This window comes from Sceloporus occidentalis, unplaced genomic scaffold, assembly GCF_023333645.1.
Source record: "Sceloporus occidentalis isolate IW3139 unplaced genomic scaffold, rSceOcc1.0.p SCAF_1, whole genome shotgun sequence".
NCBI classification, from domain to species: domain Eukaryota; kingdom Metazoa; phylum Chordata; class Lepidosauria; order Squamata; family Phrynosomatidae; genus Sceloporus; species Sceloporus occidentalis.
In genome coordinates, this window is record NW_028316981.1 from 1,152,578 (window position 1) to 1,180,493 (window position 27,916).

General features: G+C 45.0%; 1 protein-coding gene and 1 pseudogene across 2 annotated transcripts; one reads left to right on the forward strand and one right to left on the reverse strand.

The window, feature by feature from the left end:
- Positions 1-3,765: 3,765 nt before the first annotated feature.
- Positions 3,766-11,090, reverse strand: LOC149320319 (uncharacterized). Its single transcript, XM_089501717.1, has 6 exons — positions 10,952-11,090; positions 9,622-9,711; positions 8,492-8,567; positions 6,478-6,598; positions 5,675-5,698; positions 3,766-4,942 (listed from the first exon to the last, which is right to left on the reverse strand). The coding sequence occupies exons 1-6, from the start codon at positions 11,005-11,007 to the stop codon at positions 4,044-4,046; spliced, it is 1,266 nt and encodes a 421-aa protein (XP_089357843.1). The 5' UTR covers positions 11,008-11,090; the 3' UTR covers positions 3,766-4,043.
- Positions 11,091-11,312: 222 nt separating this feature from the next.
- On the forward strand, positions 11,313-24,782 carry LOC149320320 (uncharacterized; annotated as a pseudogene). The gene is made up of 6 exons (XR_016278573.1): positions 11,313-11,404; positions 14,535-14,643; positions 17,697-17,823; positions 18,002-18,204; positions 19,987-20,107; positions 23,021-24,782. The product of XR_016278573.1 is annotated as an uncharacterized LOC149320320 (transcript).
- The last annotated feature ends 3,134 nt before the right edge of the window (positions 24,783-27,916 follow it).

Consider the following 27,916-nt stretch of genomic DNA (forward strand, 5'->3'; position numbering starts at 1 on the left):
CTTTCATAGAATCATAGAGTTGGAAGAGACCCCCCAGGGCCATCCAGTCCAACCCCATTCTGCCATGCAGGAACTCTCAATCAAAGCATCCCCATTGACAGGTGGCCATCCAGCCTCTGTTTAAAGACCTCCAAAGAAGGAGACTCCACTGCACTTCGAACAGCCCTCACTGTCAGGAAGTTCCTCCTAATGTTGAGCTAGAATCTCTTTTCCTGGAGCTTGCATCCATTGCTCCGGGTCCTAGTCTCTGGAGCAGCAGAAAACAAGCTTCCTCCCTCCTCAATATTTAAATAGGGCTATCATATCACCTCTTAACCTTCTCTTCTCCAGGCTAAACATCCCCAGCTCCCTAAGTCCTTCCTCATAGGGCAAGGTTTCCAGACCTTTCACCATTTTAGTCGCCCTCCTCTGGACACACTCCAGTTTCTCAATGTCCTTTTTGAATTGTGGCGCCCAGAAATGGACACAGAATACAGTGGCACAATTACTTCCCTTGAGCTGGACACTACTATTGATGCAACCTAAAATCGCATTGGCCTTTTTAGCTGCTGCATCGCACTGTTGACTCATGTTCAACTTGTGGTCTACTTGGACTCCTAGATCCCTTTCACATGTTGTCTCCTTAAGCCAGGTGTCCCCCATCCTAGATCTGTGCATTTCATTTTTTTGGCCCTAAGTGCAGTACCTTACATTTCTCCCTGTTGAAGTTCATTCTGTTAGCTTTGGCCCAGCTTTCTAGTTTATTCAGGTAATTTTGATCCTGTCCTTTCCTTGGTGGAGAAGGAAGAACTTTGGGGAAGAGCAGGAAGGCAAGGTCAGCCCCCCCCTTTAAGATCTGGGGTTTGTTTAGGGGGGAGGGAAGCCCCCTCCTTTTCTCCTTGGAGGCTCCTCTCTGGCTAGCAGACCTCCTCCTGCTCCTGCTCCTCTTCCTCTCTGGGGCCTCAGATGTATTTTGGGGGGGGGGGGGCGGATAAGAAGAGACTCCTCGGTGGTGGTTGGTTGGGGGGTGTTTGGCTCTGGGGGGGGGGGTTCTTTCCTGGCCTGGGGGGACTATTATGGGCGGCCAGAGTAGGGTTGCCATAACTGTCTACCTCCAAACCAGGACAAATGTTAAAAAAAAAAAAAAGGCCCAAAATTTAGGCCCAAATGTAGGACTTTTTTTTAGAAATGGAGGACATGACCAACTAAACCCCCCCAAATTAATAAACTTAAAAAGCATTAATATAAACACATGCTTCCTAGTCATGCTCAAAATAGAGGACATTTTGACATTATTACTGGACAGATGTCAGAAATGTAATTCCCTTTCTGCCCCCCCCCCCCCCCAATTCCAAAACACACACAACACACACACGGCACATTTCGCCATTTAACATGGCTGAGTTTACTGTATATTTCATTCCTGTTTCATTCGGCAGGCTATTCCACAGTCTGGGAGCGGTAGCAGAAAAGGTCCTCTGGGAGGCTGCAGTTTGGTCTTTAAAGGTTGCAATAAATTCCTGAGTGTGCAGGGAGGATTATATGGAAGTAGGTGATCCCTTTTATGTCTAAAAGAGTCCACCGAAAGCAGATAGCTGGGAGGGTTGTTGGGAGTGACCACAAATGCTGAACCATCTCCCTTCCTTCAGCAAATTTCTGGCTAACCCAGTACATTATTATTATTATTATTATTATTATTATTATTATCTCATGTCTATACACTGACCTTTTCACATTTGCTTTTTATATTATCTTAGTCAAGCAACAAGCAAGAAAACATAAGCCGTTAGCTTTATGATATAGCTTTTCTATATCTCTAGCAGTATCCACTTCATTGGATATCCACCTTAGTAGTTCATATAATCACAGAATTGTACAGTTGTTGATCTAGGTCTGTGATGTTTTCTGCTAATATTATGGTGTCGTCTGCATACCTTATATTGTTGATTTTCTTTCCTTCTATTTTCTCTCCTCCTTCTTCTGTGCCCAAGCCTGCTTCTCTTACAATATGTTCTGCGTATAAGTTGAACAGGTGGAGTGGTACAATGCAGCCTTGTCTGACCCCTTTCCCAATTGGGAACCATTGTTTCTCCGTGTTTTATCCTGGCAGTAGCCTCATGTCCCAAGTACAGATTCCTCAGCAAAACTATTAGATGTGTTGGCATTCCCATTTCTTAAGGATGTTCCATAGCATTACATGATCTATGCAGTGAAAGGCTTTCATATAGTTTATAAAGCACATGCTGATTGTCACATTGTGGTCCTTGAACTGAATTTCTCTTTAATTTTCCAGATATTGTGGAATAGACTTCTTGTTTTTCCCATTTTGATGAATCTCTTTCAGTGTATAGCTCTCCATTGGTCATTGTAGTAGCTGACTTTATCTTTTCACACTAGCTGTTATACTGTTGCATTCATAGAGTTTATTCCTGTCTCCCTTTCTTTTGGATTACTGTGTCTGTCTACATTCTTCTTTTGTTGTATCCAAGGCTTCTGACCACAGTTCTTCTGGTTATGGTTTATTATGCTTAGTAGTACAAATCTGTTCCTTATATTGACAATAAATTCTGTTGAATATTGTTCACATTAATTTTTTGTATGATGACTGCTTTTGTTCTCTTCTTAAATTTTACTCCTTTTTTTCATATAAGTAATTCATGCTCTATACCAGTCAGCACCCAGTCTAGTCTTGGCTACCAATATGGAGCTTCTCCATCTTTTGTTCCTGACTATGGGCCTGAGCAGACAGGGCAAAATAAAGCTGCTTCAGGTCACTTTGGAAGTATGCTGTTTAAATGATGCATGCGTCCTAAGAGGCCGGAAGCTGTGCCAAATGTATGTGTCCTAAGAGGCCGGAAGCCACACCAAGGCCATACCTCCAAAGTGACCCGAAGCAGCTTTACTTTGACCTGTCTGTTTGGGCCCTATATAATCTATTTGGGTTTTTCGTTGGCCATCTGGTGATGCTGTATGCATAGCCTTCTCTTTGGTTGTATAAAAAAGGTGTTTGCAATGAATAGTTTGTTGGCCTGACATAAATCTTGCAGATGCTCACCTATTTCATTTCTTTTGCCTAGCCTGAATCTGCCTAATGTTTTGATTCCTTTTTTGCTTCCTTTGGAAGCAAATCATGATATAAATATAATCAAGCATATATAACAATAAACATATATACTCAGACAGCCTTACCGGATAGTAATCCTCTTACAAATCAATTCACGTCACCCATTGAAATATGACAGGGTTCAACAATCCTGACAAAAAGGCAGGAAGAGAACATAACAATGGGAAACACCTGGGGGAAAAATGATCCTTTTTACCCTACTTTTATGCCGAGGACAGGAAGATGTTAGCCTTTATCTTGAGAATCAGTGAACATTGTGTGTTAACAAGCAGCCAGAAAAGAAAAAGAACTGCCCCTTCACTGAGTTCATGAACATACAGTCTACTTTCATGGTCACAATCAGATGGCTTGGGGAGGACCTCATTAATAAATGTAAGTCGAAAACACCCTGCAGAAATAAACCAGTTTCAGACTGCTTTAACTGCCCTGGCTTAGTGCTAGGAAATTCTGGGACCTGTAATATTGTGAGGCATTTAAGTTTCTCTGTTAGAGAATTCTGGTGCCACAATAAGCTACAGTTCCCAGGATTCCGCAGCACTGAGCCAGGGCAGTTAAAGCGGTCTCAAATGGCATTATTTCTGCAGAGTGTCTTGGACCATACATAACTGGTACCATGTTTCATAGATTTTGGATGAGCTGCCAAGGCGACAGAATATTCTAAACAATTCAGAGGTTTAATGGACACTTTAATATCACATCCTTTCAAGGTAAATATCATGAAAGGGTTTTTTAACAGTTTTACAAACCAGATATAGTGACTCTGCAAACAAAAAGTATTTCATTTGTCTACTTTCTCGCCAGCATAGATAGTCTGATGCTTCAAAAGGGATGATTTCTGAGTCCAAAATTTCCCACACAGTTGGCATTTCTATGGTTTCTGTCCTGTATGGTTTCTCTAATGTGTTGCAAAGGCTGACTTGTAAACAAAACATTTCCCACATTACTGGCATTTGTATGGTTTCTGTCCTGTGTGGACACTCTGGTGTCTGTTTAGGTGTGACTTGTGAGCAAAACATTTCCCACACTGTTGGCACCTGTATGGTTTCTCTCCTGTGTGGACTCTCTGATGAACCACAAAGTGTGATTTGTTAGCTAAACATTTTCCACAGTCCGGGCATCTGTATGGTTTCTCTCCTGTGTGGATGCTCTGATGGATCAAGAGGTTTGACTTTCGAGCAAAGCATTTTCCACACTGATGGCATTCATATGGTTTCTCTCCTGTGTGGAGAGTCTGGTGTATTACAAGGTGTGGCTTTTGAGCAAAACATTTCCCACACTGCTGGCACTCATATGGTTTCTCTCCTGTGTGGAGAATCTGATGTCTCCCAAGGACTGACTGTTGAGCAAAACATTTTCCACACTGATGGCATTTGTATGGTTTCTCTCCTGTGTGGCTTCTCTGATGGATCAAGAGGTTTGACTTTCGAGCAAAGCATTTCCCACACTCCTGGCATTTGTATGGTTTCTCTCCAGTATGGACTCTCTGGTGTCTCCCAAGCTGTGACTTGTCAGCAAAACATTTCTCACAGTGCTGGCATTTGTAAGGTTTCTCTCCTGTGTGGAGACTCTGGTGTATCACAAGGCTTGACTTTTGAACAAAACATTTTCCACACTGCTGGCATTCGTATGGTTTCTCTCCTGTGTGGAGACTCTGGTGTCTCTGAAGGGTTGCCTTGCGAGCAAAACATTTTCCACACTGCTGGCATTTGTATGGTTTCTCTCCTGTGTGGACTCTCTGATGTCTTGAATAGACTAACTTATCTTTAAAATATTTCCCACACTGCTGGCATTTGTATGGTTTTTCTCCTGCGTGGACTCTCTGATGATTCTCAATGTCTCCTGTAAAGAAGGACAAGGACATGGAAGACTCAGTCTCAGCATTCAGACAGGACAAACCTCTGAGAACTGCAGTAGAGGTAATCCATCTCAAGGAGGAAAATAAAACTCAGAGAAAGAGGAACATCTGTGTCCCCTTTCCCCACTTCATTGATATTAGTCACAGTTGCTAAATGGAACCTCTTGATAGGTCTGAAAACAAGGACCTGAGCTGTTTCACAACAGTTCACCCAAACCAGCTGTTAAAATTTGTCAGGTCACTGGCTGCCTCTCAATATGTGAGGCACCCTGTGTGTGTGTGTGAGAGAGAGAGAGAGAGAGAGAGAGAAAGTGAAAGAGAGAATATGTGAAACAGGATGGGGTGGGGGTTGAGGAGATGAGAATGAGATGCCAAAAGTAAGACGTTGTACTGGTGCAATTGGGCATTTAGGAAATGTGGAGGGGAGGAAGATGTGAAGAGTGACCGGGGCATGTGGGAGTAAGGAAGGCTGGGCCATAAAGCAAAGCAAAGCAAAGCAAAGCTGGCGGCATCTGCAGGAGAAACTTGTGACTGAATAAGTGTGCTAAAACTGGAAAGGAGGCGGGATGGTTATGCAGGCAAATGGTGTGGTGGCTAACAAAGAGAAGGAGGGAAGCTGAGGCTGATAACTCTGGAGAAGCTGTGACTTTGCTCTTTGGGTGGGGAAGGAGGAAGAACACACATCTTTCCTTGTCCCAGTCAGGAGTTTTGCCTACCTGTGTACAAATGCTCATCCTCATCTGGGTTTCCGTGTACAGAAACATGCATACATTTGGGCAAAAAAACCAAAATAAAATTAGAACCAGTTGTCACTTATTTGGACTGACACCACTGGACCTGAGAACTAACCACTGTCCTGTAGGACATTTATTTCTTGTCCTATTGTACACTTTCCCAGAGATATTTTCTATCCAGTGCAAGACTATCTGTGATAGAAACTGAAGGTGGGATGAGAAGCTTTAAGGTAAGCCACTTTTCAGTTCCATTTGGGGAGAAAGTCAGGATAATAAATATATAAATAGGAAAGGATGAGCAAGGGGCTGGACTGAGGAAGTCATGGCTGAGCTAGGATTGGGGGTACACAGGAGCACCAGGGGATCACGCCACCTTTTGCTTCTGAATATCTCCCAATCTCTCTTAGGTGAAGTGGGGGTAGTGTTAATAGTGTTGGGCTCTCTCTGAACCATTTTGGGGTCAGGAGAGGCCTTTTTCCACATAGGATGTTGGAAACTGGGGACTAGAATGACTGAAAGAGGACCCAAAACAATGAAAAATTGCTCAAGGATGTGTTGAAAGGCATTTGGGGGCAAAAAGCATTAACTGCCATGATTTCTTCCTGTGAAATTCTAGGATTGGCAGTTTAGGATTGGATATTGAGAATCCTCAACTGGAGAGATTTAGTGCCTCACTAAACTACAAATCCCAAGATTTAACAGGATGCTACCAGAACAATTAAAGTGGCATCAAAGTACTAAGAAAGGCCCCTCCATAGAAAGGGCAATGGATTCAGGTTCCTTACCCAGCGAAGATACATTTTCATAGTTGTCCATCATGACATCCCAATACAAAGATCTTTGGTTCTCATCCAGCAAAGTCCATTCCTCCTCTGTGAAATACACAGCCACATCTTCAAAGGTTACCTGCAAGAGAAAATAGTCCCCAATCAAAGAAAAAAACATCAGATGTGGGCAAAACACACAGGGCTTGATTGTTTCAGAATAAAGATAGAGACCTTTAAATATTCTCCATCTCTTTTCTTTAACTCTCTGAATCTACAAGAATAGCACACGAGGAAGAAAAATGGTTATAGCTTGGCTCCCTGATGAGCTAGCTCTCTCCTGTGAAAGGAGATTCTGCTTAACACACGGGGGATTTTCCAGATGGATCTTTCCAATCTGCATTATTAGCTTGAATGTTTCCAGGGAAGTCTTGCCCAACTAGTGTGCTGCTAATGTTTTGGATTTTTATTCCAGATATTTTCAGCTATTTGGACACATAACCCAAATTATTCTGGCACCTGGAGCACAAAATACTACAAAGTTCTCCTTCCATGGAAGTTAAAATCCAAGAACAACAAAAAATACTTAGCAATTCATAAAATCGTAGAGTTGGAAGTGACCACAAGGGCCAGGTGAGGCCTGATCAAAGCAGAAGAGTGGCACTATTACTTCCACCTCCTATTTTTCCTCCTAATTGGAACAGTTTGAAACTGTGCCTTCAGTATCTTTACTTTTGAGAAACTCCCATCCATGCTGAATGCTCTTCTTTAGTATTCCTGACCACAGGATCACCCCAGTATTTCCCTAAGTTTACTGAAATTAGTTCTCCTAAAGTCTAGAATGTGTGTCGCTTGGCTTCTCCATTCCACTGTAGAACAAATTCCAGGAGAACATGATCACTCCTATCTAAGGATCCCACCACTTGCACCCCCTTAACCGGGTCATCCTTGTTGATTAGGATCAGATCTAAAACAGCAGATCCCCTTGTTGCTTCTTCCACCTTTTGGACAATGAAACTGTCTTCGAGGCAAGTGAGAAATTTGCTAGACCTTAAAGTTCTGGTTAAGTTTGATTTCCTTTCACTGTCTTTCATGATGGTTTAAGACCACATCATCATCATCATCATCATTTAAATTCCACTTTCCTCCTGGTACACGGACTCAAGGCAGCTAATTGCCTGGGTTGGCTGCCTCCCTCCACCAAAGTGGTGGCACCAACCCTGCCCAAAAGCCATGCATTCAATGCTATAATAGGCACAAAACTTTATTTTCCTGCATCTTGAAGAATAGCACATGAGGCAGGAAACACGGTTACACAGCTTCCTAATGAACTAGCTTTCTTATGGAAAGGGAAATTCTATTCTATGTATTACACATAATTTTACGTATTACACACATGTCTTCCCAACATCCATTACTAACTATCTTGCATCTAGGGCAGCCTTGCCCAATCTAGTGTCCTGCAGATGTTTTGGATTTACATTTCCTTAAGTTCCATTTAGTACATTAGTGCAACTATTTTGGCACATAAAGCAGATAATATCACAACTGTTCAGTGCAGTAACAATAGAATAACAACAATTAAACAATTAGAAATTGCTGTCTCCCATCAGTCTCAAAGCCTGAACAGCCTGAGCCACCTCCCTCCTTTCACCAAAGTGAGGGCACCAATCCAGCCTAAAAGCTAATGTAACACAGGAATAGAGCAAGCCATGATGACAGGCTGTGGGGTCTCTGAAGCCTAATCCCACCACCCCGGCTCTGACTGGCTGGGATAGGTTGGGGGAAGAGGAGAAAGAAAGAATAAGATGGCAGGAATCACTGATAAACTGAAAGATTGCAGGACACAGGATGGTATCTGACCAGCCATAGCATACCAGATTGACAAACAAAGGATTCAGTAAATGGGAAGGGGAACTGAACAACACTCTGGGAGTGGGGAATCCTCCTGCCCTTGGTATTAACCATTTGGGACCCTCTACTGGAAAACTCCCCCAAAGGATCTGTCACAAAGTAGGAGGGCATGAGTGCTAACTTGTTCCATGGGCATCTTTCCTGCAGTTTCTTCTATGAAAGATGAATTCAATGGAGGCTCCCTTCTCTCTGAGCACCTGCAAAAGATACAAAGCAAGTTGTTTCACATGTCCACACATCTATGCTGTCTTTCATGGACCATCAAAGAGATGATTAAATGGTTCTGAAAGCAAATCAAGGCTGAACTTTTTCTAGAATACAAAATAAATAAATGGAGGCATACTCTGGACACATTGTGAGATGACATGACTCATTTGAAAAGATGATAAAGGTCGGTAAAGTGGAAGGGTGCAGGAAAAGGAAAAGGATGCACTACAAGTGGATTGACTCAAGGAAGCCAAAATGCTCAACTTGCAAGACCTGGTTATGCCTGTTCATAGCAGGATCTCTTGGAGGTCATTCACTCACAGAGTTACCCTAAACTGAAGGCAGTCTGTCAGCAGAAAACAACAAAAGCCTCTTCTGTTGGACTTCTTCCTTCTTCATCAGAAAAAAGAACTAACCACAAGCCCCTCAAACTGGGATTACCCATAAGATTTAGCCTCCATCCTGGCTTTCTGGTAGAAAGCCCTCTGGCTTGGAGATTCCACTCCCTTTTGGGGAAATTACACATCCACCTCCTCAAAGTAGACCTGGAGCTGAAAGGGAGAAAAACTGCTTATGCCATGACAAACAATCCCTCCTCCTACATCTCTCTTTTTTAGATATCAGAGATAGCAGGCTCAGATGGGAAATGTCACAGACAAGCAAAACCTCTTGGCCTGGTTTGGGGCCACTACAGTAGTTGTTAAAGAGAAGCTCAGGGTGATGATATCCAGATGGGAGTGTAACAATTTATACCTATAAATGCAGGTCATTTGTTCAAAGGGGACTGGTGGTAGACTAAGGACATCAAATCACAGATCATCTCTATGGCAGTATCCTCATGGCCAGTGGAGATCACTATACCATACTAGCTCCATCCACCTCATTTTAGGCACTACTGAAGAAAAAAAGCTTCAGAGAAGGGGCCCAGGGAGTCCAGGGCCTCCTTCCTGCCTTCCTTTCAATGGAAAGCTGAATGAATCAGTGGGGATTCATTCTTTTATTTCTGGGAGCCTCTCTTTCTTTTGCTCCCACTCCCCACTTTACCTGGGATCCTCCTTAGATGTTGGCAGGAGGAAAGGGAGAGAGAAGCTTCTTCTTCTACCTCTGGGTCCTCCAAACAGCGAGCACAGCTTCCTAGAAGAAGGGAAAAAGTTAATAAGAAAAGAAAGGAGCAGTGACACCCCCCCAATTTCATTTTTAGAGGGGGGGGGGAGGAGGACCCTTCTTATCCGTGAGGAGAGTAGGAGCTGGGTTTATGGGCATATAATGTGGGGAAACCGCAAATAACAAAAACACTATATTTTTACCTGAGAGAACCCCTCTCTAGGAATCTCTAGGTCCTCCAGTGCAACTCTGTGGTCAACATCTGCCAGACATTGACCATAGAATTGCACTGGAGGAGCTGCAAATGCCTAGTGGAGGGTTCTCTCTAGGAATCTGTAGGTCCTCCAGTGTGACTTTTGGTTAAAGTTGACCATTGAGTTGTGCTGGAGGACCTAGGTATTCCTAGAGAGAACACAGTAATCAAATCCTCAAAGGTCAAAGTCGCAAATGAAGAGGAACGAGTGTACAACAAAAAAAGTGGTGAAGGGGCACTGGGTGGTGGCAGTGGTCTTCCTCCCTTCCTTCCAGTCTCTCTCTCTCTCTCTCTGCCTGGCATCTCATGGGGCTCTTTTCCATTTAGGGAAACCCCAAAGAGCTTCTCTGGGTCTCCTTGTGAAGAGGATCAACAATACACCAAGCAGCCGAAGGAAGAAAAGGCAGTCCTAGGGGTGGTGTTCCTTATCCTGCCAACTGACATGCAACTAAATCCACCCCTTGCCCCCTCCATGAGGAGTCCTGGAGAAGAACCCATGAACGTGGTGGTCCCTTGCCCACTGCCATTCCCTGATTCTCTATGGCCAAATGTTTCCCTATGGGCACGTGTTCCCCAATGTTTCTCTATGGGCAAGTACTGTGTCTTAGTAGGCCCCCCCGTCATGTCATGAAAATGGAACAGTAACTAAGAGGCGCCGGGGGGGGAGGGAAGAGGGGCATTCCTTCCTCCTCCCCCAGAAGTCGCTCTTCCTCTTCCTCCTCCTGCCCCCTCCCCACAGCCGGGGTCACTCTCAGCCAGTCCTTCTCAAACCTTGGCCCTCCAGATGTTTTGGACCTCAGCTCCCAGAAGCCCCAGCCAGCTTGGCCAACAGCCAGGAATTCTGGGAGCTGGAGTCCTAAACGTCCAGAGGACCAACGTTTGAGAGGCGCTGCTCTAGGCCCTCCCTCCCTCCCTCCCTCCATTCTGGGGGGAGGCGGCAGGATGAACCGGGACCCGCCCTCTCTCCAGCTCCCTCCGCCCCCAAAGTAACCTTCAGGGCCCTTTCCCTTTCCTCACCTTCTAGGCCTCTCTCTCTCCCTCCTCAATTTCCCAGCACAGACCTTTCCGAACATTTCCTACCTCTCTAGGAATCTTAGAACTCTGCTCTCTCCCCCCCCTTCGAAAGGGACTCTCTAGGAATCTAAACCCCGGTTCTCTCGTCCCTTGGAGGACTCTCTAGGAATCTGAGTGTCGGCTCTCTCTTCCCTTGGAAGAGGACTCTAGGAATCTGAGTCTTTGGTCTCTTCCTTGAAGGAGGACTCTCTAGGAATCTGAGCCCCCTCTTTCTCTTTTTCTCTCTCCTTGACGGACTCTGCGCTCTCTTTCCCTCTCCCCCCTCTTGGAGGACACTCTAGGAATCTGAGTCTCTGCGCTCTCCCCCTTGGAGAGGACGCTCTAGGATTCTGAGCCTCCGCTCTCTCTCTCCCCTTGGAGGACTGTGAGCCTTTCCTTTCCCTTGGACCCAGGGAGGTATTGAGGGGGGGTATATTTGGGAGGGAGAGGGGGGGCCCTGGGTGGGTGTCAGGGGGCTGAGAGGGTGGGCAGGAAAGGAGGAGGCCAGGGGGCACCCTGGAGGGGAGGGAGAGGATACCCCCCTAAATCATGCATTGTGTCTTTCTCTGTCTGTGCCCTAGTCCCCTGCCCCCCAGCCCCCCAGGCTCTCTCCTTCTGCCTCCGAGGGAGGGGGGCCCTGGCAGTGGCTGAGGGGCGTCTACACTGGAGAAATAAGGCAGCCTGACACCACTTTTTGTAGAGGCTAGATTTGAATTGGGATTTTACTCATGCCCAGGAGTTGAGAAATATAGTACAGTACTGAAATGTATGGAGAGCAACGGTTGCCAGGAAGAGGGAATTCTTCAGCCACGTCAAATCCTCTGTTCCAGAATGGAAAACCATTTGGAAACGGCTCCTCGCTCACGATTTTAAACCCAAATAAAGGAAGCACTGCAAGAGACAGTTTGGGGACAATGAAACTAAATATATCGATAACAATGTGATCGATTGGATGCCCCACGAGGGATAGAGACATACATTGGGATATCCAATAAGGGCGAAGGGGCGTATATGTTTAAATTCATATATAACCATCATTGTTCAGAGTACTATGAAAGCTTGGTTCACTTTGAAATCTGGGCCCTAGAAATTTGGATGTACAGTGGACCCTTGTTATACGCTGGGGTTTGGTTCCAAGATCCCCCGTGTATAACAAAATCCGTGTATGCTCAAGTCCCATTAGATATAATGACAAAGCAAAATGGTGTTCCTTATAAAAAATGGAAAATCAAGGTAAATTTATACTTTTTGGGAACATTTTCAAACCCTGTATGCTTGAATCCGTGTATAAAAAATCCGTGTATAAGAAGGGCCGACTGTATCTCCTTCTGGGGATGCTGCAGCAATGAACTATGTTTTCCTTTCCAGTCGGCTCCTGGCCTCCCAAGTAAATTTGGTTATAATTCTGTTTTTTAATTAATCTGCTGCACTTTTAACTGCCCCCAGGGCCCCATCCTAGGGAACCCTGGGATTTGTAGTTTGGGGAGGCAACATCTTGGCAAAACTACAAATCCCAAAGGATGGGGCTGCACCATTTTAAAGTGACATCAAACTCTATTATGTCTACAGTAAATAAGCACCTGTGGAAGGAAGAGGAGATTCCTGGGTTCTTGAAGCAGAAAAGAGCCTCCTTTTTCAGCTTAGAGTGTGTGTGGGGGAGGAGTAAGTGAAACTGAGGGGGCTCCTCTTTCCCTTTGGGGGCTCCAGCCTGGAGGGAGAGAAGAAAGGAAAAGAGATTCCTGGGTTCCTGGAGCAGAAAAGAGCCCCCTTTGGCTTGGGCTGTGTGTGTTGTGTACTTTTGGGGGGAGGAGGTTGGGGACACTGCGGGGGTGCTCTTTGCCTTTGGGGGCTCAGATCCAGAGGCAGAGAAAGGAAGGAAAGGAAGGAGGCCCCTCTTGGTCCCAGGCACTTTCTGCAGGAGGAGGCTCAGACTTAGGGAGCGAATATTCATGTAAAGTTAATGCAAGAACAACACAAGAAGAGTCAAACTGGATCTACACACACACACCCAAATATGGGAAGCACACAGAGACCCCACTGTTCTCCAACTGTCCCGATTTGTGTAGGAAAGTCCTGAGGAATCCCCTGTTTTCACCTGTTTTTAAAATGGCCAATTTTCTCTCTTCCTTCCACTTTCCCCTTTTGCACTCAGCTTCTTTTGTTGTTGCAGATTGAGTCCCAAATGCCAAAGTAGTTCCCATTCAGTTGACTGGGGGGGGGGGGGAGGAAGAAGAGAGGAGGAGACAGATCCTTTTCCTTTTCTCTTCAGTCTCAGGCAAAAGCTAACAGTTGCACCTTCTCTTCCCATCTCTCTTCTTCCTCATGTATCTTCTTCCTCATTGATAACTTTTGCCATCTTGGCCATACTTTGGTGTTGGTTGGTCTCCTGTGTCCTGGGTTTGCCCTGTGAAATGTTGGAGGATATGGCACAGATACCTGCCAACCTCCAGACACTCTATTGCCCATCCTCCCCAGAGGCTGTCATGGAGAGGGACCCCCTGTCTCTGATCCCAGCTAGAAGGCCAGAGAGAGCCCTGTGACCAGTAGCCATTGGTAGCCTGGGCCTGACCTCCTTCTCAATCTACAGATGTCACCAGATGTCTTGGGGAAATACAAGATTTCTATTGTGCAACTGGGAGGCTGAGAAAATAAAATTAAATCTAGGATTGACAATATCTGTCTTTAACCACAGTAACTTTAGAGCCAGAGTGGTGTAGTAGTTTGAGCACTGGACTGTGACTCTGCAGACCAGGTTTCGAATTCCACCACAGCCATGTAAACCCATTGGGAAAGTCACACTCTCTCAGCCTCAGAGGATGGCAATGGCAAACCCTGTTAGGGTTGCCATGTCAAAAATGACACAATGGCAACCAAAAACAACCACAATCAGTGATAATTGTAAATCATAAACCAGTTTTACGAAGATGAGTTCCCCTACCCTTTTTCCTGAGAGTAAATCCCAACTTACTCATTAAGGCACCACATAGATCTTTGGAGGTTTTGGGAAAATGGCCAAACCCACTTGCCCCTCTTATTTAAAGATTCATTCTTGTCCTGCCTTTTTTCCAGTAATGAGACTCAAGGCGACGTACAGTTTATTAAAAACAATACAAAACCAGAAATATAAAAAGTATTTTAAAAACAAATAACCTGTGAAGTTATTAAAAGTAATATTCTTTAAAAGACTACATACAAAGGAAGATAGAATGCCACTGAAAGTCCATCACAGTCAATGACAGGTCTAAACACACAACAGAATAAAATAATAAAATAAAACTAACAATAAGAATAACTTTGCTTGCTGACTGAAGGACAACAAGAAGGAGCCATGCTAGTCTCCCAAAGGAGGGACTTCCAAAGGCTGGGAGCAGCCACTGAGAAGTCTCTCTCTCTCTCTCTCTCTCTCTCTCTCTCTCTCTCTTTTGTTCCACAAAGAAGCCTGAGGAGGCAGTGGGAAAAACTACCTTAGAGCTCTAATGGGCCTAAAAAGGAGGACCTAGGAGGAGGGAGTGACTGCCATAACATAAGTGTTGTTTTTTTCCTTCAGCTCCAGGTCTACTTTGAGGAAGTGGCCATGTGATTTCTCCTAGATCCAGGCCAAAGGGCTCTCTACAAGGAGGTCAGGATGGAAGACGATGGGAAGGAGGCTTTTCTGGGTAAGGATCCCTTTTGCCTTTGTCGGAGAGATGCTGAAGGAATAAATAATAAATAAATAAATAAATAAATAATTTATATACCGCTTTTCTTCAAATCAAAGCGGTTAACAACATTTACATGTACAATATAAAAACCATCAAGTACAAAACATCATAAACACCAAAATTACACAATAAAACCACAGATAAAACCATCTCATGCCAGCTCAACAATGCTGACGAGGGGGGGGACACATCGGGTGTCCAGAGTCAGGGGTATGCCTGCTTGAAAAGGTGTGTTTTTAACCCCTTCTTAAATTGGTTCAGTGAGGTGGCCGAGCGGAGCTTGTCGGGAAGCGAATTCCAGAGGATGGGGGCCGAAGTAGAAAAGGCCCTCCTGGTGGTAGTAGCTAATCTGATCTCCGGAACCCTTAACAGTTGCTTCCCGGTTGATCTGAGTGTGCGGGGCGGATTGTACGAATGAATTTGTGTTCTTGGCATTTCTTACTCAAACCGTAGATTAAGACTGGAGAGAGTAGCTGTGAAAGAACTAGAAAAGATTCTAAAATGCAAAGATGTACTGTATAATTGAGCACAAAAGTTAGATAAATACAAGCTATCGTATTCCCTGTTACCATGTATGGATATGAGAGCTGGTCAGTTAAGAAAGAAGATAGGAAGAAAATCAATGCATTTGAAATGTGGTGCTGGAGAAGAGTGCTGAGGATCCTGTGGACAGCCAAAAGGACAAACAAATGGGTCCTAGAGCAGATCAAATCTCCCTGGAAGTCAAGATGACAAAACTGAGGCTGTCATACTTCAGACACATCATGAGAATGGAGGACTCATTAAAAAGAAAATTCTCAGAAAGGTGGGAGGGAAGTAGAAAAAGAGGAAGGCCACATGCTAGTTGGACTCTATTAAGGTCATGGGTATGGGTTGGCAGGAATTAAGCAGAGCAGTGGAGGACGGAGGGTCTTGGAGATGTCTCATCCTTAGGATCGCCATGGATTGAGATCATCTGGAGGATGGTTAACAACAATAACAACAAAATATCATTTGCTTTTTCTGTTGCAGCATCACACTGTAGGGTCATGTTCAATTGATGATCAGCTGTAATCCCAGGAAGTTGTCAGGTTTTCCTGTTCAATTTAAGGTGCAAAATTTCCCTATTTCCATTTCAGGTGTTCCTTGGCTGCACATGTCCCAGTTTTCATCAATGAAATGTTGGAAGGCATTCACCTGTGGCTAGGCAGGAAATATTTCCCACCTCTTGTCTTGGGATGATGGGACTTGGAATGTCTAAATATTGGCTAGGAATGCCCAAATGGATTCAGAGTGAAGAAGAATGAATCCATTTTTTCCTAGAAAGATTTCCTCTGGGTCTCTGTTCCTCAGCAGCTCTCTTCTGAGAAATGGCTTCACCATGGGCCCATTCAGTGCTAAAAAGACAAATAAATGGATAGAGGAGCAAATCAAGCTTGAACTCCTTTTTTTTAGATTGTAAGCCTGAGGGCAGGGAACCGTCCAATTAAAAGATTGTATGTACAGCGCTGTGTAAATTTACAGTGCTTTATAAATAAAGGTTAATAATAATAATGATAATAATAATAATAATAATAATAATAATAATAACAACTCTCCCTAGAAGCCAAGATGACTAATCTGAGACTGTCATACTATGGCCATGCCATGAGAAGACATGACTCACTGGAAAAGACAATAATGGTTAGTAAGGTAAAAAGCAGTAGGAAAAGAGGAAATCCACATTCCAGATGGATAGACTCAGTCATTCCAGATGGACAGACACAGTCTCTTGGAAGCAAAGCGGCATCAACACTTGTAGAAAGTGTTGAGAGTCAGCTTTTAGGAGCTCTTCTAACCAAATTATCTTAAGATGGAATTTCTGAAACAACACATGTAGGTTTTTCTCTTTTACCTCACAAGAGCAGTCAGAGTCATTTCTCCTGTGCCTACCACAAGCTCATGTTGCACCAGCCCCACTGCACTCAGTATAATATAGATGGCTAAAGTTGCTACATAGTCAAGGAAGCCAGAGCCCTGAATCTGCAAGGGCTGTTGAACAGCAAGCTCACCTTCCTAGAAAGGCAGGCAATATTAATGTGGGGATAGATGGTAGCTGCACACTCTCTTCATTCCTGGAAGGGAAATGGGCATTCCTTTCAATTTCTGTGATGAGGAAGGGAAGGTGGAGGTAGCAGGAGAAACGAAGTAAGGGATGAGAAGGGGGAGGATGATGGCTGAAGGCGTTAGACGTTCAAATATGCTTGTTTAAGTGGGAGGGGAAGCCAATACAATTTCCCTCTTGAATGTCTGTGGAAATGGAGTTAGCTTGGATGGGTGGCTTCTACCATATCCATGAATCTCTGAGGATTCTGGAGCCTCTTTACTTCCATTTGGAAATAGAAGGAGATAGATCTGGAAGGCAAGCAAAACGGGAGGTGCAAATCTGTTTGTTTGTGAGTATTCTATTTATTATTCCAGGAGTCAGAAGATCTTAAATGAAGTCAAGTGAGTCAAAAGGGTGAAAGCTTTCCCATAAGCCATCTCTTCCTGAAAGAAGTGTGCATTGATCCCATTTTCTTGCTATGCTTATTTATTTATTTAATGCATTTATGTAGCACCTTTCAATTTATTTAATGCATTTATGTAGCACCATTGCCTCTTAGGTGATATATGATGTGGAGAAGCTGAAAACCTGTAGGGAGCCATAAAATGTCGCAATTCCCCTCTTTCATTTTCCTCAAAGTCAGTTGAGTAGCACCAGAGACCAAATCCATTCCTTCCTGGATGAATCATAGAATCGTAGAGTTGGAAGAGACTGTGAGGGCGGAGTGGGAAGAATGCTGTGAAGACCCAATTTTATTACAAGATCTCAAAGAGGTGAAGCAAGAAGGCTGTACACATTGTTCTTTCTCTCATGTGAGGTCATGAATCCCGCACATAACACAAAAAAGTGGGAGAGCTGCCCAAATTGTTTCTGTTTTGTAGGGGAACATTTTAGGAAGAGATTATTTGTGATTAGAGTACTGTTGTCCTTTTATCTCGTTCAGGTCCTGGTCTTCTTTGAAGAGGTGGCCCGGTATATCACTGAAGTAGAGTGGCAACTCCTGGATTGGTGCCAGAGGACTCTCCACAAAGAAGTCTGGATGGAAGTTGATGGGAACGTGGCCTCTTTAAGTAAGGAACCCTTTTCCTAATATAGTTAAGAGAAAAATTGACCAGAATGGAATAGATGTTCTTGGCTGAGAAGAATGGGATGAATGCCATGGATAAAGCAGGGCTTGGTCTTGATCCCCACTGAGATTCTGGTTTTCTGTGTTAAACTCCTAATGGGATTATTTTCTTTCTCAAGCAGGTAATGAGTAGGAGAAGGAGAATTTTATGGAGCCCCCTGTGTTGTCATGGGAAAAGGACAAAGAGAAGTTCACAAATCACAGGGGACCCAAAAGACAAAAACGAAACCAGTCAGAGACTGGGAAGAATAACTGCTCTGCTTCTGAAGGAGAGGATATTTGTGAACTTGTGACTGCCCAGAAAAAGCATGGAGGGAAAAGAAAGGTAAACTATCCTGTCCATGGAAAAACATTCCAGTATAAATCTCAGTTACAAAATGCATACAGGAGAGAAGCCATATAAATACAAGGAATGTGGCAGAAGCTTCGGTCAAAGGAGAAATCTGCAGTGACCATGGAACAAGTTAACGTTCACCCTTTCCTTCTTTCTGAAGGAGCCTTTGGGGAGGGGGGTAGTCTGGAATGGAATAATAGTAATAATAATAATAATAATAATAATAATAATAATAGGTTTTATTTATATACCGCCCAATCACTGGGAATCCGAGCGGTTTACAATAGAGGGGATAACAGACAGTTCCCTGCCCACAGGCTTACAATCTAAAAGACACGACACAAAAGGAGAAGGGAATGGTGAGGGAGGGAGGGAATCAGGTCCAGCATTCTTCTCTCCCTCTGAGGCCTGGACCAAGGCAGATGGACCGGAGGGAGGGCTCTTCTTCTTCAGGCTAGCCCCTGAATGCAATGGATGGTCAGAAGTCATCCTCTGTCCTTCAGTGGCTCAGTTAATCAGTTCCTGCTTCCATCCAGTCAGGGCCAGGGGTGGCAGGACTGGGCTTCCTACCAGTGGTGGTCCCTCAGGAGGACTTGAGCTATTCCTGATTTAGCATTAAACCCATGGCTTTTAGACAGGATTTGTCTACCATAGAGTCATAGAGTTGGAAGAGACCACAAGGACCATCCAGTCCAACTTCCTGCCATGCAGAAACTCATAATCAAAGCATCCATGACAGGTAGTCATTCAGCTTCTGCTTAAAGACCTCCAAAGAAGGAGATTGCACCACTATCTGAGGAAGGAGTGTGTTCCACTGTTGAACAGCTCTTACTGTCAGGAAGTGTTGAGCTGGAATCTCTTTTCCATAGCTTGCGTCCATTGTTCCGTGTTCAAGTCTCTGGAGCAGCAAAAAACAAGCTTGCTCCCTCCTCAGTATGACATCCCTTCAAATACTTAAACAGGGCTATCATATCACCCCTTAACCGTCTCTTCTCCAGGCTAAATATACCCAGGTCCATAAGTCTTTCCTCATATGCATCTTACATCGCTCCCTGTTGAAGTTCATTTTGTTAGTTTTGGCCCAGCTTTCTACTCTATTAAAGTCATTTTGAATTTTGATCCTGTCCTCTACCATTTTAGTAGAGGGAGTCTGTTCATTTATATGCTGTGTATATACTGCTCTTGCTGTTATTTGATTTTTTTGTTGTTGTTGTTTTGCTTTTTATACTGCCTATGGTTTGTTAACTGAAATAAAGGCATTCATTCAGTAGAGGGAGTCACTTGACTCAGGCAGGTTGTTTTGAGCCATTATGAAAGGAAGCAATTCCCAATGATTTAATTTGTGCTTTTCATATTTTTTATTGTCAAGAATAGGAAGAGGCTCTTGTGGTCTCTGCTTTATGTGCTAAACGGACTTAACCATAAAGGCTTGAAATAAAAAAAATTGATGATTTGGTGAGGCTACCAAGTTAGTAATTACGCCAGTTAGTAATGCAGATTTGGAAGACATATGTGGATGAATTTCCACATACTAAACAAAGTCTCTCTTCAAAGGAGAAATCTAGATAACTAGGCACCCAAATTGTAGCATTGTCTTTTCCCTCATGTCCTATTTATGAAGATCCAGAAAGTTAAGGAAAAGAAATGGGAGAATAATGAAAGATGTCATACTCTATCTTTATTTTGAATGGATCATATAATATTTGGGATGCAGCATGTGCTTTCCTCCCCTTTGTATGAGTCACTCTGCATGAGGGCTATTTTCTGTTGCAGATGACCTTTGCAGATATTGCTGTGTATTTCACAAAGGAAGAATGGGAATTGTTGGATTGGAACCAGAGATTTTTATACGAAGAGGTGATGATGGAAAACTATAAGAATGTGTCCTCTCTGGGTAAGGAACCTGAAACTATTACCCTTCCTACAGAGACAGTCCTTTTGTACTATATTGTTGTACAACTATGATACCTTTTTAATTGTCATGGCAATATCCTGTGGAATCCTGGGATTTGTAGTTTAGCGAGGCAGTATTAACGAGGAGTCTAAATACTCCCCCTAAACTGTGAATCTTAGGATTTTGTGGGAAGGAAGGGCCAAGGGCCCTTCTATATACCCCAGAGTAATCTTGCCAAGTTTTTGTGCCCTCTTTGAGCCCCTTTAGGCCCTGGACAGGCCTCCAAATTCGCCTTGGATAACAGATGGTGGAGGATATTGGGAATGTAATTTTTTCCCCAGATGGTAAAATAGGGGATGCTTTCTGAGATCCCTTGGGAGTCCAGCATGCCCTCCATAATCCCCAACAGTTGTGCATCCCTGTCTGAGAAGCTCTATGGAGCATTATCCTCACTTACAGTGGGGTCCCAGCCCTAGTTAGCCATGAAGCTTCCTCAGTCCAGCCCACCTGCTTAGCCTTTCCTATTTTTATGTATATATTTATTATCCTGCTTCCCCCCCCCCCCCCCCCCAAATGGGACTTAAAGTGCCTTGCATTAAACCTTCCTGCTTTAGCTTCTGTCACAGATAGTCTAGCACTATCTGGATCCACAATAGGGCCACAGAGCAATGGTCCCCCAGGCAGCACTTGGTCATCAGGTGTGATTCAAAATAACTAACATTTGCTTCTGTTTTTTGTCCATATGTTTACATGTGGGGGAGGGAAATAGTACTTTGGAAGGCAGGTGTTTATCAAGAGCTGGAGGTAATAATCAAACTGTTATAGAGGGAAGAAGGCAAACAGTGCAAGGATCCAACAGTGGGAGGCAGAAAAACTTGTAGAGGCAGCTAGTAGGGGGGACCCATGGTCTTAGATGTCTCTACACTAATGCACAGATCATGGGAAATAAGCAAGAGGAACTTGAACTAGCACAACAAAGCTAATATGATATAATAGGCCTCACAGAAACCTGATGGGATGAATCTCATGATTGGAATGTAGGAATAGAGGTGTATAACCTTTTTAAGAGAAGTAGGTGATCAGGAAAGGAGGAGGAGTAGCATTATATGTCAGGGATGTCTACACCTGTGATGGGATCCAGGACTTAAATCCTGGAAGCCAGGTGGAGAGCATCTGGATAAACATTAAAGGGGAGGGAAACAACAAGGATGTGGGTGTGGTGTCTACTACAGACCTCAGAACCTAATTGAAGACTTGTATGATGCCTTCCTGAAACAGTTGACCACACATTCAGAAAGGAGAGATGTAGTAGCAATGGATAACTTCAACTATCCTGATATTTGCTGGAAGTCAAACTCAGCCAAATCCTCAAGGTCTAGCAAATTCCTCACTTCCCTTGGAGACAATTTCATTGTCCAAAAGGTGGAAGAGGCAACAAGGGGGTCAGCTATTTTAGATCTGATTCTAATCAACAAGAATGACTTGGTTAATGGGGTGCAAGGGTGGGATCTTTAGGTGTGAGCTTCCTTGGCATCTGATGGGAAGGAGAGAAAGAGTTGGGTGTCATCCACATACTGGTGACACTGCACCTCAAAGCTCCAGATGACCTCCCCCAGCGGTTTCATGTAGATGTTAGATGACATAGGGGACAAAACAAAACCCTTAAAGACTCCACAGGCCAGTGACAAAGAAATTGAACAGGAATTATAGAATCATAGTTGGAACAGAACACAAGGACCATCCACCTAACCCCCTGCCATAGAGAAACTCACAAATACCCCTGCGAGATGGCCATCCAGTCTCTGTTTAAAGGCCTCCAAAGAAGGAGACTCACGCCAATGTCTTCCACTGTTGAACAGCCCTTACTGTCAGGAAGTTCCTCCTAATGTTTTGGTGGAATCTCTTTTCCTGTAGCTTCTGTGTTCTAGTTCCCAGCAGAAATTAAGTTTGCTTCTTCAGTGTGACACCCCTTCAAATACTTAAACAGGGCTATCATATCACCTCTTAACAGTCTCTTCTCCAGAATAAATATACCCAGCTCCCTAAGTCTCTCCTTGTAGGTCATAATTTCCATACCCTTCACCATTTTGGTCACCCTCCTTTGGACACACTCCAGTTTCTCAACATCCTTTTTGAATGGTGGTGCCCAGAACTGGATGCAGTATTCAAGGTGAAGCCTGACCAAAGCAGAATAGAGTGGCACTATTACTTCATTTCATTTTTTTCTACCTAAGTGCAGTACCTTACATTTCTCACTGTTGGAATTCATTTAGTTAGTTTGAGCCCAGCTTTTTAATCTATTAAGTCCCCCCAATACCACTTTTTGAATTTACTGCTACAGGAATGACCAGAACCATTGCATAACGGCTTCCCCAAGTCTGGCCCAGAAAGGCAGTCCAGAAGATTACCATGGTTGATGCTATAAAAAGCTGCTGAGAGATCTAGCAGGACCAACAAGGACACACTTCCCCTCTCCTGCTCCATGCGTAGGTCATCCACTAAGGCAACCAAGGCTGTCTCCGTCCCATAGTCAGGTCTAAAGCCAGATTGAAATGGATCTCCTTTTTCATGCCATCCCGTTTTACTCTCTCTCTCTCTCTCTCTCTCTCTCTCTCTAATACACACACACAGTGCCTCATGTATTGAGAGGCAGTGGTGAACGTGACTAACTTTAATTACTGGTTTGGGTGAACTGGTGTAAACCACCTTGGGTCTTTGTTTTCAGACCTGTCAATGTGTTGCATTTTCAGTTATGACTAATATCCATGAAAGTGGGAAAGGGAACACAGAAGCTCCTCTTTCACTGATGTTTCTTTTCCTTCTTGAGCTTACATAGCACCATCGTTGCTTTCAGAGGTCCTTCCTCCCTTAACACTGAGACTAACTCTTGTCTTTCATTGTCCTTCTTTATAGGAGAAATTGTATTTCATCTGAAAGTCCACACAGGAAAGAAATCTTACAAATGCAAGCAGTGTGAAAAATGTTTTACAAAGAAGTCAATCCTTGTAATTCATCAGAGATTCCACACAGGAGAGAAACCTTTCAAATGCCAGCAATGTGGAAAATTTTTTGTTCGGAAGCCATACTTTGAGAGACACCAGAGAGTTCACACAGAAGAGAAGCCTTACAAATGCCAGCAATGTGGAATATATTTTGGCCGGAAATCACACCTTATGGCTCATCAAATAGTCCATGCAAGAGGGAAAACATACAAATGTCAGCAGTGTGGAAAATGTTTTGCTCATGAATCTGACCTTCACAAACACCAGAGAGTCCACACAGGAAAGAAACCATACAAATGCCAGCAATGTGGAAAATGTTCTGCTTGTAAGTCCAACCTTGTGAGACACCAGAGAGTCCACACAGGAGGGAAACCATACAAATGCCAGCAGTGTGGAAAATGTTTTGCTTTGAATTCAGGCCTTGTGAACCATCAAAGAGTCCACACAGGAGAGAAACCATACAAATGCCAGCAGTGTAGAAAAAGTTTTGGTCGGAAGTCACAACTTATGGTTCATCAGAGAGTCCACAAAGGAGAGAAGCTGTATGGATGCCAGCAGCGTGGGGCACGTTTTGCTGAGAAATCAAACCTTATGACTCATCAAAGGTTTCACAGAGGAGAGAAACCTTTCAAATGCCTGCAGTGTGGGAAATGTTTTGTTTGGCATTCACACCTTGAGAGACACCAGAGAGTCCACACAGGAGAGAAGCCTTACAAATGCCAGCAGTGTGGAAAATGTTTTTCTCAGAAGTCAGTCCTGATAGCCCATCAGAGATTCTACACAGGGGAGAAACCTTTCAAATGTCTGCAGTGTGGGAAATGTTTTGTTTGGAATTCACACCTTGAGAGACACCAGAGAGTCCACACGGGAGGGCAACCTTTCAAATGCCAGCAATGTGGAAAGTATTTTGTTCGGAAGCCATACTTTGAGAGACACCAGAGAGTCCACACAGGAGAGAAGCCTTTCAAATGCCTGCAGTGTGGAAAATGTTTTGTTTGGAATTCACATCTTGAGAGACACCAGAATGTCCACACAGAAGAGAAGCCTTACAAATGCCAGCAGTGTGGAAAATATTTTGGTCGGAAGTCACATCTTGTGGCTCATCAGATAGTCCACACAGGAGGTAAACCATACAAATGCCAGCAATGTGGAAAATGTTCTGCTCGCAAGTCAGACCTTGTGAGACACCAGAGAGTCCACACAGGAGAGAAACCATACAAATGCCTTCGATGTGGAAAATGTTTTGCCAACAAGTCATACTTTATGGTTCATCAGATAGTCCACACGAGAGAAACCATATAGATGCCAACAGTGTGGGAAATATTTTGCTGAGATATCAAACCTTATGACTCATCAAAGATTTCACACAGGAAACAATCCTTTCAAATGCCTGCAGTGTGGAAAATGTTTTGTTTTGAATTCATATCTTGTGAGACACCAGAGAGTCTACCCAAGAGAGAAGCTTTACAAATGCCAGCTGTGAGGAAAATACTTTGGTTGGCAGTCACAACACCAGAGGGTCTACACAGGAGAGATGTGAGAACCCAGAAGAGTTTTGGTTCTGTTATTATAGATGAAGTTGGGAAATGTATGTATACATTTCTGAACCTGGGGCTGAAATGATCTCTGTATTGGTTATGTTGTTTGTATTAAATAAAAATAATATATGTGTATATAGATTGTGTTATATGTTTTAGGTGAGTTGGAATTTTGGTGCCGTTTTCAAAGAACAGTTGGGAGGAGTTTTACTGCAGTTGCAGAAATCAAAGTGCTGCATAGCAGTTACCAGGCAAAAATCAAATGTTACAGTGCAGTTACCAGGCAAAAATTAAAAATTACAATGCAGTTACCAGGCATAAAACAAAAGGTTGTGGTACAGTTACCAGGCAGAAGTCAAAATGTTAAATTGCAAACAGGCAGGGCTAGGAAGCTCCAGTCTATATATAGTGACAAGAGGGTAAGGATGTTTAGTACCAACTTAAACGCTGGCTGATTACTATTGTCCTTGGTCTGAAAGAAAGTCTTTTTTCTCTCTCACCAAGACTGTCTAAATCCTTGGACCAGAGGTGACCGGTACTGACAACAGAAACCATAAATATGCCAGCAGTGTGGGAAATGGTTTGCTCAAGGCTTAACCCTATTGTCAGGCACAGCTGAGAAAAATATTTTAGAACTGACACCTTATTCTGTTCATTAACCCTGTTTATGGCCCAGATGGTTCGGAAAACAGTCAAATGGCCCAGAATGTCAACTTGCAAGTGGGCCACATGCCCACCAAAATCTCCAGCCACACAGGACTCGATAAGAGCAATGGAGCAAGCCAGTAAAGGTCCAGGTGAACTGCCTTCTACTGCCCATCTTGGCATACATCACACCAATGATTCCCAAATTGGGTGGTACACCTCCCTTCCCCGAAGGCAGTAGGAAGATCCAGGTGGTGGCAATAGAGGAAGGGCAGAGAGTTGGTGGTCAGGCACCACTTCTCCCCCCACAAACATGCACCTCGTTGGCTCTCTAGCACTGAAGTTTTCAGAACACTGGCCTCAGAAGAAGAGTCTCTTCCTGCCTGTTCCCATGAGGAGCCAGGCGAGGTTGAGAAGCAGGAATTGCTGTGGCCACTGCTGCTGGCTATGTGTAAGAAAGCAAGAGACAAGAGCAGGATACACCAGGAAGTACCGAGGCCACCTTCCCACTCCCTCCTCCACACTCTTACCATTATTGCAGATATTCCAGAAAATTCAACCAAGGAGACCCCAGAAGTTTGCAAGAAATCAGCAAGTTTTATTAGCCGGCATGCTTCAGAGGGAATTATTTCCAAAGCCTGAAGCCATGATCTCCAGGTGTAATTCCCTTTTCTTCTTCGTGGTCTCTGCGAATCATACAAATGGGTTTCACTGCGCCTGCGTAGTGCTGTTCGGAAACTTCTGGAATCACTGGGCAAAGTTTACTTTGCAACATATAGAAACTTTTTGGCGGTAACTCCGCCCACCCGTTATAAGGCCCCTGCCTTCCCGCTCTTTTCCCCAGTTCCTTTTTTCCGCCGCGCTAGCTGCTTCAGGGAACTTTCTCTCGCTCTTGCTTGCTTGGAATCACTTTCACTTTTGACCTCGAACCGTCTCTTGACCATTCTCTTTCTCCTGCCCCGGTAACTTCAGACTTTTCGGCTTGATTGACCTCGTTTTGGATTCTCCTTTCAACTTGACGACTTCGGAAGGATGCCTGCACCCTTCAAGAAATGTGACGTTTGCAGGGGCAAGGTGCCCATTCAAGACCCTCACTCCTCCTGCCTCCTCTGCTTGGGCAAGGACCACGACCCGAAGGCTTGTCCCCTTTGCAAGTCGCTCTCCTCGCAGGCTCGAAAGAACCGTGAGTCCCGGTTGACTTCGGCAATCGCTCAGGGAAAGGTCCAGGAGGGTGGCTCTCATCCGTCATTGGCCCTCTCTGCTGCGCCGCCGGCCTCTTCTTCCCAGGCCAGCGTGTCTAGTGTGGTGTCTGCCCCGCCGACGGCAGAGTTTTCTTCCACCACTGATGTGGCCCGTGGTTCCCAGAAACCCAGTGCCACCGACAAGCCCTCCAAGCGCCCCCAGAAAACTTCGGGGCTTGAGGGCTCCGAGCCCAGGGCGAAGCCCGGGAGGAAGCTGTCCCCGGAGGGCTCGCGACCGAGGGACCGTTCGGAGGCGGAAGCCTTGGCCGTACCAGTGCCACCCTCCAAGTCGAAGCCGTCCCGACATGCCTCCGAGCTGGCCAAGGTGGGGACGCCGGTGGCTCCGAAGAAGACCGTGGCTGACAAGGGCAAGTCACCCAAGCCTTCCACGGTGGCAGCGGTAGCCCTCTCCGACTTGCCGGACAATCTCTTCTTTCCTCTTGATGAGACGCCTCGCCCGTCCAAGAAGCGGCACTCCAAGGAGACCCTGGGGGACTCGGGCGCGAAGAAGTAGAAATCCAGCCATGGCCAGAGTGGGGCTTCGACTTCCTCAAAGGGGAAGGAGCGCTCCTCTCACAAGTCTCGCGCTCCGGAGAAGAAGACTCGCTCCCCGACCAAGAAGGCTCGCTCTCCTGCGCCCGCCTCCTCTCGCCCGAACGGATCTTCTGCCTCGCATGCGGCTCCTCTCCTGGACACCCCGTTGCCAGCCACTGTCGACTTCGTCCACCCCGATGCGGAGGCCGTCGGAGTCGTGAGGGAGCAGTCGCCCCTCCTCTCCCTCCATTCAGAAGACAACGAGACCAGTGGGGACGACGACCAGCCGCTGGACGAGGGCACCAACATGTTTTACACCTCGGAGACGGGAAGGTATTACATGTCGGTACCGAAGGAGACTGCCTTCCGCAAGTTCACCCAGCTGAACCTGCACCCTGTAGCCCCTCGGAAGGAGAAGCCCCAGACTTCGCATTCGGTGGCGTCGAAGCCTGATGTCCCGTCGTGTTCCGCTGCTCGCCCTGAGACGGAGTTGCCTGCCCTCCAGATTCCAGCCCGTCCCATGTCTCGAGTCCAGGCGCCTGATGTGCAGCTCTCATCAAGTTCCGACTCTGATGAGGAGCCTATGTCACTGGCGGGGGATCCTTCTGGCGAGGATGACACTTCCATTCAGGCATCCCCTCAGCGGATGCATCACCCTGAGCCGTCTTCACCGACCGATGATGTGTGTTCGTTCAACGAGCACATCATCAAGATGGCCAGGGCCCTGGACATCGAGCTCTCTTTCCCCGACGAGCAGGCCCGGGATCCGGTGGAGCGCCGTGTCCATGGTCGGGTTCCCACGCCGCCCTCCATCCCGCTGTTGCCGTCCCTCGAGACCATTGTCCGCAG